General features: G+C 34.2%; 1 protein-coding gene across 2 annotated transcripts; it reads left to right on the top strand.

The window, feature by feature from the left end:
* Positions 1-918: 918 nt before the first annotated feature.
* On the top strand, positions 919-6,271 carry LOC114283435 (cysteine proteinase inhibitor A). Of its 2 annotated transcripts, none has more exons than XM_082904519.1 (3): positions 919-1,128; positions 4,392-4,593; positions 6,057-6,271. In XM_082904519.1, the coding sequence occupies exons 1-3, from the start codon at positions 973-975 to the stop codon at positions 6,071-6,073; spliced, it is 375 nt and encodes a 124-aa protein (XP_082760645.1). In that variant the 5' UTR covers positions 919-972; the 3' UTR covers positions 6,074-6,271. The 2 variants fall into 2 exon arrangements, with proteins under 2 accessions (XP_082760645.1, XP_082760644.1); XM_082904518.1 differs by having other exon boundaries at positions 5,962-6,271.
* The last annotated feature ends 5,621 nt before the right edge of the window (positions 6,272-11,892 follow it).

Raw genomic sequence — 11,892 nt, 5'->3', positions numbered from 1 at the left:
CAAAACGGACAATATCGATGACGTGTAAAGGATCGTTACAAACCTAACTTAAACCAAACTCCACTCGCCAAACGGGGACAAATGTGTCTGTTCAAAAGCAAAGAAAAAAAAAAATCCAGTTGGCAAACAGGGACAAATGTGGATAATGTTGTCTCGGATAGCAACATTTGCGCATTTAACGATCTTCCAACACTGTGGGGCGAATGAGGCAAAGAAGAACACGTAGATTCGACCCCGGCGACGTCAATAAACGACTAACAATGTCAATTGCCTCTACCCGTTTGATTGCGATTTCCGATTCTTTTTATTATTATTATTATTATTATTATTATTATTTTATTTTACTAAATTTTTATTCTTTTTTGATTTAATATTGTTCGTTCTTTTGTGTAGTATATAAAGAGCAAACTCTATCTGCATCTTTGGTGGTGTTTGGTGTAGCTGTTAAAACAGATTATAGATTATAGCTTAACAGATTATAGATTATGACTTTAATCAGAAGCGGTTAATCTGTTTGGTATAGCTGTTGGATTATAGATTTAAGTTGTTGAGTAGTGTTTGTTAAATAAGCTGTGAAGTAGCTTTTTCAATTAATTTTTATTTTTTATTATTCACTATTTGTCTACATTTTTCATAAAAAATAATAATAATATTTAATAGTCCATTTGAGTCTTTTTCTATTTTTAAAAAAATAAAAAATAAAAAAATCTAAGAGTATAACCGTGAATTAACATGTCCACAGCAGAAGCTGATAATCAGAAGCAAGGGGTGAGCAGCTTCTCAGAATCAGCTTTTTTGACTTAAAATAAGTTGTTAGAATCAGAAGCTGTTTGAAATAAGTTTAACCAAACAGTCCAAAATAACTTTTTAAAAGCCAGAAGCCATAAGTTGGCTTAAAAAAGCTGCACCAAACACCCCCTTTATACCTCGCAATAATTCGTAAAACAGAGAAAGAGAGAGAGACATTGAGAGATGGCCGAACTCGGAGGAATTACGGATGTGGAAGGCGCTGCGAACAGCTCAAAGAGGGCCATAAGTGGAGGAATTACGGAAGTGAAAGACGCTGAGAACAGCTTAGAGATGGCAAGCCTCGCTCGATTTGCCGTTGACGAACACAACAAGAAAGAGGTTTTCTCTCTCTCTCTCTCTCTCTCTCTCTCCCTCCCTTCAAACTTTATCTTCAAATTTTTCCGGTAAAATGAAATAGTACTAGTTCTGTTTGAAATAGTACTAGTTCTGTTTGGTTCGGCTGAATGTTCTTTTTTTTTTTTTTGGTTTCGATTTTCATATGATAAAAGGAAAAGTGACTACTTGCAAAGCAATGTAATCTTTTTTTTTTTTTTTATCAGCAAAGAAAATTTTATTGATAAAAAGATAGAAAAGAGGGACTTGACTGAATTGCATCATAGCTCAAAAATACATCTCAACTAGGTTGGCACCTAAATTGAGCCCAATCATATGCAAGCCAAGGCCGGCAAAGCAATGTAATCTTAACAATGAGAGATCATTATTCTATGGCTTTTGTTAGCATGTGTACTCAGTACAATAGAGGAAATGTTACATCCACATCAATAGCCATTAGATGTATAATGACCCGTCAATAGCACCGCACAAAACAAAACCCCAAGGCGATATTTGTTTGAGTTAACATGAGCTTAGGATTGAATTAATAGTTCAATAAAATTATTAATTTGATGTTTGGTTAAACAATTAAAATACGGACTAACAATCCATCCGGATATGATATCCCATAAACTATTTAATCCCACAAAAAGGGATAGGGTATAAATTGAAAGACTAAGCCAAAGTCTTATAATCTTAATTTAATCCAAATATAGGATAGGATAGGATAGGAAACACAATCTAAAGGGATTTGTAGATCTAAAATTATTAGTTATGAGAATGATAATCCAATTTAATCCATTTCGTCCAAACAAGCATAGCCCAAGAGTGAGATCATTAGTTATAGATGGATACGTGCACGTGGGAGATTTTTTATTTTTTATTTTTATGAATACTACATCAGTGTACATGGCTTTCTGGACATTCTATTTTGAACTTCCTCATGGATTTTTCAAATCAATTATTCATTTTTACACTAGCAAGTAGACAGGATAGTGCAAAGTGCAGGCTCAAAGGGTTAAGTAGCAGAGTGACTCTCTAACAGCCTTGAGTGTTGAAAGTGATCTCTCTCTCTCTCTCTCTCTGTAGATCTGCATGTATGTACATGTATATTATTATGTGTAGAAATTAGAAAAGAGTGGTTGTTTCGGTAGAGCGAAAATTGTTTCTTTTCTACTCTCATCCCATCCAAGATCCTCCTAAATGGGTACACCTTCACGCTTTGTTTGGTTAAGAGATTTGGGAAAGAATTTGGAAAGAGAAAGAAAAAATATAGGTAAAATTAGGTGAAATGTAAGTATATTTTATTTACATTTTACCTATATTTTTCCTTTCCGTTTACAAATCTCTTCTCAAATCCCTCAACCAAACATAGCATAAATTTAAATTTTATTTATTTCAAAAATAAACCTATAAGATTTTACCCTACTATCTTCCTCTATGACTTTTCTTGTAAAATCCAACCCAAGATTAGCTGCAAAAAGAGGAAGAAATGGGAAAGAAATATTCCTAGCTAGATTGATAAACCTTTATCATGTCATCTGCATCTCTGACCTCCAATCATGGGGGGCGTAATGTCAGAACCTCTTTTCATCTTCATCTTGTTTCTCTTCATAACCCTCGTTTTAGTCTCTCTCTCTCTCTCTCTCTCTCTCTCAGTGAGTTGGATTTTAATCTTAATTTTTTTCTTGAGCTAGGTTAGATTAGATTGCCTATACAGTGTTATAGGTTTTCTTTCGGAGACGTATATCATAGACAAACTTACATATAAACACAAATCCCCACTCACCTGTAACCAATGATCAACTTTCATCCTAGAAAACATTGTTGGATGTGTAGCGTTCTCATGTCTTATGGTTTTATTCAATGTAGTGGTGACAATAGAGGTTTTTGTATTAACTAAGTGTAGCCACCCAATGCGGCCCAACATCCAACCCAGTGCAGGAAATCCCATCTGTGTGTGCTTCGAATTTAAGCTCCCACCTAACAAGGCCTATTCCCTGCGCCTCCCATCACCTGGTCTAACCACATTTGGGGCTGCCAAGAATACTCCCTGGAGGAGGAATCGATGTTACCTGGAACTTGGATCATTCCGGTATGTGAAACGGAAACGGGAACGTGGTACTATGCTCTAAAATGTGGTACGATAGGGGTAGACCTGTATATATTATACTTAAGAATTTAAGATATTTCTAAAGTAATTTTTTTTTAACTATTAGATATCTAATAAAATGTAATATTTTCTATGAGCAGTATGATCTATTTTTTGATTTTTTGTCTTGTCAAAACTTAACTTACCTTAAATTTTAGTTCATTATATTTGAATTTTTTCTTCCTAAGGTAACATTTAAGGACATATTGAAAAAAAAAACTTTTAGGATCGCTTTGGATTTCTAAATTTACTGTTTCGGAACAAAAGTGTACCATGTTTCGGAACATGCATACCAATACGTAATTTGTTAGGGTATTAACATTTTCTGGTAACATAGGGAGGAATACTCTTTTTATAGAGCTCAAAGAGTAAAGCATATATCTAGAATTAATGAGTTAAAAATTGATACATATCCTCATGAAAATATAATGTACTAAAAAATTTGTGCGTGAAGCAGGTCAAAATTTATAAGCAACTATGAAAAACTCTATTTAGAGTTGGCCTTTAAATAGAAATTCCGTTGGTTACTTAAAGATAGTTGAAGCCCGAGCCCAACCCAAAGAGACTGCCCTGGTTTGGCAGGCTATGCCTAGGCGGCTGCCTATGATAACTATGGTTAATTGCAGTGTGTTTCATTCCTAATTAGACGGTTCTTCTACTATCCACGCTCACAAGGAAAATAATTTTAAGACTGCAACCAAGCATCAGAAAGCAAGAGGAATAAGTTGTTTTCAGGTGTAAATTATTCTATTGAATCAAAGAAAACAAAAAATAATTTTTTTGGGTCATCATTTTACTCTATTAGTTAATTCTATTGTTCATGATCCCTCAGTTTGTTTTGGCTGGAAAATAACACTTTTCTGCTATCTATGATTATCCTACTATGATGAATATTTTTCCATTCAAACTAACAGGGGTAAGATAATTTTTTGACCTTTTTTAACTATTTTTATTTTTCAAATTATGTAATATTTCCTATATTCAGTGTATGTTGTAGTGATGTCCGTATTTATGCGTATATGTGTCTATATATACACTTATATATAATCAAAATCTTATGTGTACAATTCATTGATGCAGTTTTGTTCTTGTTTTTTGTTTTTACTGCTGTGGGCAGAATGCTTGTCTTGAGTTCAGCAAAGTCGTGAATGCGAAGCAGCAGGTTGTTGCTGGAATGATGTATTATATAACACTGGAAGCAACCAATGGTGGTCAAAAGAAAGCTTATGAAGCGAAGGTCTGGGAGAAGTCATGGATGAAATTCAAGGAGTTGCAGGAATTCAAGCCCATCGGTGATGCTCCTTCACACCCTAGGCTAGGTAACTATTACTATGGAACCCAATGCCTTTATGTAGTTTAAGTTTGATGATTAATGTTTCATCAGTTAGTATGGTATTAATTAATCAATTAGGGGTGTCCACGGGTCAATTCAGGTCAGGTTTGTGAAAATCGGTCACTTGACTGAACCTGTTCGAGTGGGAATATGCCTAACTGATTTCAACCGCATGTTAGATCAAAATCTTCTGTTAATCTTCTTCAGTTTATTGGTTGGGTTTGGAAATAAATAACCCAAACATAAAAAATTTTGTGCACACTAGGCAATTACTGATTTAATAGAAGAAGGGGTTCAACATATTCAATGAAGAAGAAGAACCAAAAAGAGTTGTATAGAAGCAGGATTTCTAATATAGCAAAACACTAACCAAACCTCAAAAACCTAACTAAATTTAAAACAAAAACCGAACCAAACTTGGAGATCAATAGATGTAGAAAACCAAAACTCTACAACCAAACCTGGATCAACCAGCATGGCCACCACAGCCAACAATCAATGTCTCCGCCACCGTCTTTCTTGAAGCTTGAAGATCAATTAGTCTTTGCACACCGCCACCAATCAGTGTTGCTGCCATCGGCATTCTAAAGCTAGAAATCTGTCATTATTGAAGCTTAAAGGTTGTTGACGCTGTGTGATGCTGTGTGAAATGGGGCTTTGTCTTTTGGGTGTTCAGATCGTGAGAGGGGCTTTGGATTGTGGGGCTTTTGGACTATGGTAGATAGATTTAACCTTTAGGGTTAGGGTTGACAAGAGAGAGAATGAGATAGACGCCTTGATGAAAGAAAGAAGTTTTAAATAGAGAATAGAGATCGATTTAACCTGTGCCACATGTCGCATGCCGCATGTCTGTGCTTCTTAGTTCCTGACTGTGCATTTGACATGCCATGAATTTGATGTGGCTTTTCTATCATGTAAATACTTGTAAGTAAAAGCACAATAAGGAGTTTTAATTAATTTATTTATTTATTTAAAAAAAAAAGAAGTGAAAGCTCAACAATGTTTTCAAAATTTTGAACATATCATAAAGAACAAGGAAAATATGAATCCTGTCTTTGTGTTAAATGTCCATACAATATAACCTCCTTTTCCCCTCTATGAATATTAATATTAGTTGAAAATTCAATGCAACTATTATCAATGTGGTTCTTTGTGAATAATGAGTAATCAGTTACATGATTGATTGTATATTATGGGCATCGATTGTACATGTTTTTTCTCTCTTGAAGAATTTGACGTATTAATGTGTCTGCATCATGCGCCTCATATCATTTAAATCTTGTATCATATCCATGCTTAGAGTCCTAGAAGTATTCGAAGTTTATAAATTCTCTTTTTTTTTTTTTTGGTCTAGTAATGACTGATGTTCCATGTGCAAGCAAAGCATGGTAGGTTCCTTGCTGTAAGTTTATTTTTAAGGCATAAACTGATGTTGTCAGTCAAACTCAGGTGAAGGTTCCAGTTGAAGGATGTAAAGCTTTGAAGGTTCTGACCCATTTGAATGAATATTGGGGCTATATGCTTCAGTTTTTACTAGTACTGTGTAATCTTGTTTTCTATCTGAAACTTTCTATGTTCTGTATTAACTTTTAGCCTTGGATTTGATGGGAATTAAGGACCTTTATGATAAATAAATAAAATTGCATGTTTAACATTGCAAAACAGGGATGCGCTAAAATTCCTGTAATTATTTATGAAAAATAATTAATCCACTGAATTTGGACTCGCCTGAATTGCCCGAATTACGTAAGTTAGACAACCGATCGAATTATTGGCATCATCCTTGTCAACCGTGGCTGTCTACCTTGTCATCTAGTGTGTCAACCAGCATCCGCTTGGATGACTGACATACATAAATTTAGACAATTCAGACGAATTAAAATTCGGTAGATATAACGTTGTAGATTATTTATCTTGTAATGTTTGTTGGGTTGTAAACCAAGAATGATTTTCAGGTCCTGTTAAAAAGGATTGAGGTTAAATTTTACAAAATTATAGGAAGGTTAGCTAGAAATGTTTGCTTGGTCCAATTTAAAGGCTTGTTGCTAATTTGAGTCACGAAAATTGTTTTTCGAAAAACGGAAGTGAACTCTTATCCACAGAGCTGTGATTCTTGAGTAGGCGTCCAGATCCGCTAGAGTTGATCTCTCTAGAGTTTTCTTGCATTTTAGCTAAACGACATCATTTTGCTTAAGACTCCCAAAAAAAAAAAAAAACACACAAACCCAGACAGACAAACAAACATGCATACTACGCCTCACTCGCCGTTGGCGCCATCTCTAGCTGCCGCCCCTCTCCATCTCACCCCTCCTCTTCTGTCACGATCGACCGAGGTCCCTTCTCTCTTCCTCCACTCCCTAAACCCTAGTCTTAGATGTAGAGTTTTCAAAGGGTGATGGTAGGCAACAGTGGCGGAAGGAGTAAGGGACCAGGGGTCACATGCCCTTGGATTTTGGGTTTTTTTTTTTATTTTAAAAAAACATGAAAATATTTTAAATAAAAAAAATTACAAAAATATTATTAGAGTGAAATATCAGTAACATGTTAAAAATTATGATAACAATAATAGTTGTTTTAATTGAAAATGAAAAGGCTGTTATAAATCATATTACCTATGAAAATTTTATGAAAATTTTTAAATATAACGGTGATCTCATTATTAGTGACAAGCAAGTATAAGTAATCTTACTATAAATATATAAAATTTATTGGATTATTAGTTACATTCGACATATTAGGTTCACACTCTATGTGTTTATTTACCATTAGTGGGTGATATCATATACCAATGATGACGTGGTATTACCATTATATTGATTTTTTAATCAAATTTTATATAAAAAATTTAATTTATCATTATATAATTTATTTTAAGACTTATATCTATATATTTTTTTTTGTATTGTTCATGATACACTAGTTACAAATAACATTATTTTTTTTATGTTTCTCGAAATCAATCGTAAAAACTTACGTGAAATATTTTTCGAAATTTTTTTCGATATTATAATTAATAAGTGTCCCTTCTAATTTAATTTTCTCACTCCGCAACTGGTAGGCGGTGATGGTAGCCGCAGTGATGGGCGGGAAATTGGTTGTAATGACCACCTAAAGAGAGTAACATTGAGTTCTGAATGGGAAGAATTGTAGTTTTGGGAGGTGAATTTTTGGGGGCCATTTCCCTAAATAAGCCAAATTATCAATTCAATTCCCAAACTAAGCCTAGTTTTGAAAGAATTCCCAAAATAGGCTAAAAAGTGGTTCACAATCACGCTTTCAACGTCTATGTACGTGTCCCGCGTGAAAATTGGGAAGTCTTAAAAGCGTCATTACAAAACGCTCTTTTAATTAATAAAGCGCGATTACAAAAGGCGTTTTTAATTAAATTTTTTTCTTCTGAAATCGATTTTCTGAACCACGCTTTTAACTTAAATTTTTTTTCTTCTGAAAGCGCGGTTGTGAACCACGCTTTTAACCAAAAAAAATTTTCTTCTGAAATCGTGGTTATGAACCACGCTTTTAGCTTAATTTTTTTTTCTTCTGAAAACGTGGTTATGAACCACGCTTTTTGGCAAAAAAAATTTTCCAAAGGAAGCGTGTTTGTGAACCACGCTTTTTACATAAACTACACCAATTATTTAGTTTCAGTTTAACTAAACTTTGAAGAAGAATTTTTTTTTTTGTTGTTTTTTTTTTTGTTTCTGTTGTCATTGTTTTGGTGATAATGTATTTCAGAATAATTTTTTGGGTTAAAATTGTTTTACTAAAACCGTTCTCATGTTAATTTTTTTTCTTTTCTTTTGTCTTTATTTTAGGTTAGAAGGTGTAATTCAGAATTTTTTTTTTTGGTTTTACTAAAGTAAATTTATTTTGTTTTTTCTTGTGTTTGTTTTGGGTTAGAAGATGATAATGTAATTCATAAATTTTTTGAGCTTTAGTAAAGCCGTTTTGATGTAAATTTTTTGTTATTTTATTTTCTCTTTGTTTTGGGTTAGAAGGTGTTATTCAGTAATTTGTTTGGACTTTAATAAAGCCATTTTCATTTAAATATATATGTTTTTTCTTTTGTTTTTGTTTTGGGTTAGAAGGTGATAATGTAATTCAGAAATTTCTTTTCGCTTTACTAAAGCCGTTTTCATGTAAAGTTTTTTATTTTTTATTTTTTTCTCTTGTCTTTGTTTTGGGTTAGAAGGTGTTATTTAGAAATTTGTTTTGGCTTTACTAAAGCCGTTTTCATTTAAATAAATTTTTTTTTTCTGTTGTCTTTGTTTTGGGTTAGAATGTGATAATGTAATTCAGAAAACCTTGAGAAAAAAACACATAAGTCTCCCACAAAAATACATAGGTAGTACAGACATAAGTCTCTGACAACAATACATTCTGGACACCATGAACTAAACACACAATATATACATAAACATAACAGTTAGACAGAGAAATATTAGCCAGACAATCTGACAAACTCATTACGGAAACACTTAGTCTAACACAGACATTACATATTAATGCATGACCTAATATTGCCGAAGTGTAGACATTAACACCTAATTCGCGCTTAAATCGGTAGGTGGCTCAGAGTCTGAATAATCCGAAAGCTCAGCGTTAGAGACAAGCTTAGGATTCTCCATGATACCCTTGATAGCCGCAACATTTGGTTCTGTTCTGTTCTTCTGGGCATCATTCTTAACTATGTATAGCTGCATATCACGGGCTAACCTACGGCGCATTTGAGAAATCTCACGTTGTAGTCTTTCACATAGTCGATCAACATTATCAGGATCTTCCTTTTGGATCTCAACAGAACGTGCTTTTGGCACCTTCAGTCGATTTTCCCAACATAATCTTTCCATTTGCACTCGCTCTATAAATAGTGCGGGCCACTTCAGAAGTCTAGCGTTTGCTAAACCATATCCTGTTTGATTATCTGATGGATCCTCCACCAAACCACATGGATCTCGATAGTACTTGGGCATGACAAAATGTCGCTTCCCAAACCTATCATGATAAGCACAAGAGGCATCTAACAAAGTAAATGGTGTTTCATCTTCAGCATCGCCATTTCCCCTTTCCCCTCCTCGTCGTGAATTGTCACCCCTTTGCAAGTTCCTACCACCTCTGCGATTCCCACTCCCTTCCATGAACCATGTAGCCATGCTAATTTTTTAAAACAAATGAATGATAATTTCGTAGGGCGAAATGAGTTGTAAGGTTGTGTCTTCACCTTTAGTCGTTGAAATAGTTGGTTATGAACAACTTTAGAAAGATGCCCCTGTATGACAATCCCACATATACGAACAAGGTATGAGTTGCACTAGAATGAAAAAATAGAGAAAAGCAAATACTGTGTACCAAGTCACGTGACTTGACAATCCATCTACATATACCGACAAAGTAAGGGCATGCTCACTGTAAGGTAAATAAGTTAATTCATTGTTGGCATGTGACTTTCTGAATTGAGAATCACTGTAATAAAAAAATCGAGCAAAAAATCTATAAAACCAAAGCTTGTGCACCAAGTCACATGACTTGACAATCCATCTGCATATACCAACAAAATAGGGGCATGCTCACTGTAAGGTAAATCAGTGAATTCACTGCTGCCATGTGACTTTATGAATTGAGAATCCCACAAATATCAATAAGAGATGAGTTGTCACTATAATAAAAAAATCGAGCAAAAAATCGAGAAAACCAAAGCCTGTGCACCAAGTCACATGACTTGACAATCCATCCTCATATACCGAGAAAATAAGGGCATGCTCACTGTAAGGTAAATCAGTGAATTCACTGTTGCCATGTGACTTTATGAATTGAGAATCCCACATATATCAAATTGGTGTTGAGTTGTCACTGTAATAAAAAAATAGAGCAAAAAATCGAGAAAACCAAAGCCTATGCACCAAGTCACATGACTTGACAATCCATCTGCATATACCGAGAAAATAAGGGCATGCTCACTGTAAGGTAAATCAGTGAATTCACTATTGCCATGTGACTTTCTGAATTGAGAATCCCACATATATTAATAAGAAATGAGTTGTTACTATAATAAAAAAATCGAGCATAAAATCGAGAAAACCAAAGCATGTGCACCAAGTCACATGACTTGACAATCCATCTGCATATACCGAGAAAAGAAGGGCATTCTCACTGTAAGGTAAATCAGTGAATTCACTGTTGCCATGTGACTTTCTGAATTGAGAATCCCACATATATTAATAAGAAATGAGTTGTCACTGTAATAAAAAAATCGAGCAAAAAACTGAGAAAACCAAAGCATGTGCACCAAGTCACATGACTTGACAATCCATCTACATATACGGACAAAATAATGGCATGCTCACTGTAAGGTAAATCAGTGAATTCACTGTTGCCATGTGACTTTCTGAATTGAGACTGTAATAAAAAATGAAGCTTATGTAGGCAATGTTGTGTTTCACTTAGCTATGCATCATTCGTTGTTACGACCAAACGTTCGTGTATTTCATTGAAAAGTATGACTATTTGAATTATTTGTTGTCATTTGGGTACAAGTCAAGTTTCTTACATTTTTGGCCTTGCGTTTATTGCTATTCTATACTAACAGAATCGTCAATTTCTTGAAAAAGGCGCAGAAAACAATCTGTTTGTATATAATTAATTGTAAATAGTGATTTTGACAAGCAAATCAAGTAAAACCAATTTGGTTTTAAATTTAGTTCCCCAACTGGACCAACCACTTGGCTTTGAGCTTGTTTGTCCAGCCCCCCAAGTTTAGTTATCTGTCAACCCTCCATTCCTTACCAGAGTCATCATTTTGACTGGACTTCCAGGAATTGGAAGGCGACTCTTTCTTCTTTTCTGATGGAGATTGAAATTCTTTACGTACAGGATCCCTATTTCACGAGCCTTCTCAACGAGCTACCTGTTTTGTTTTATGTGTTTTAAGTATTCACATAATTCAACATACATTAATCCAGAACATTCATTAACTCATTGCAATTCAATAAAGAAAGTCATGAGCTAATAAATGTGCAGTTATAAATGTAGTTATTTCATAAACTTCAGGTTCATAAAACAAATACTTGAAATACATCCGTACGTTAGATGAACAACAACATTGTCTTACACTCTAGTAACGAAGATATGAGACAACATACAAACATATATGAAAGATAAAGGTGTTTGATTTCTCATTCCTCATCTGACATGTAGTAGTCAGAGAGATATTTTTCATTGTTTAAGACATTATTTCGCTCAATCACTTTCAAATCTCTGTTGCTTGCTTCTGCCATTTCGATGGCTA

Source organism: Camellia sinensis, chromosome 14 (genome assembly GCF_055761805.1).
Source record: "Camellia sinensis isolate YWXY chromosome 14, ASM5576180v1, whole genome shotgun sequence".
Classification (NCBI taxonomy): Eukaryota; Viridiplantae; Streptophyta; class Magnoliopsida; order Ericales; family Theaceae; genus Camellia; species Camellia sinensis.
This window is presented reverse-complemented; position numbering and strand designations above follow the sequence as displayed.

Excerpts from the sequence above, each read along its gene's own strand:
- LOC114283435 (XM_082904518.1), top strand. The coding sequence starts at position 973 with ATGGCCGAACTCGGAGGAATTACGGATGTGGAAGGCGCTGCGAACAGC. Across the intron at positions 1,129-4,391 it reads ACGAACACAACAAGAAAGAG|AATGCTTGTCTTGAGTTCAG; the intron begins GTTTTCTCTCTC and ends TGCTGTGGGCAG. Across the intron at positions 4,594-5,961 it reads TCCTTCACACCCTAGGCTAG|TAATGACTGATGTTCCATGT; the intron begins GTAACTATTACT and ends TTTTTGGTCTAG.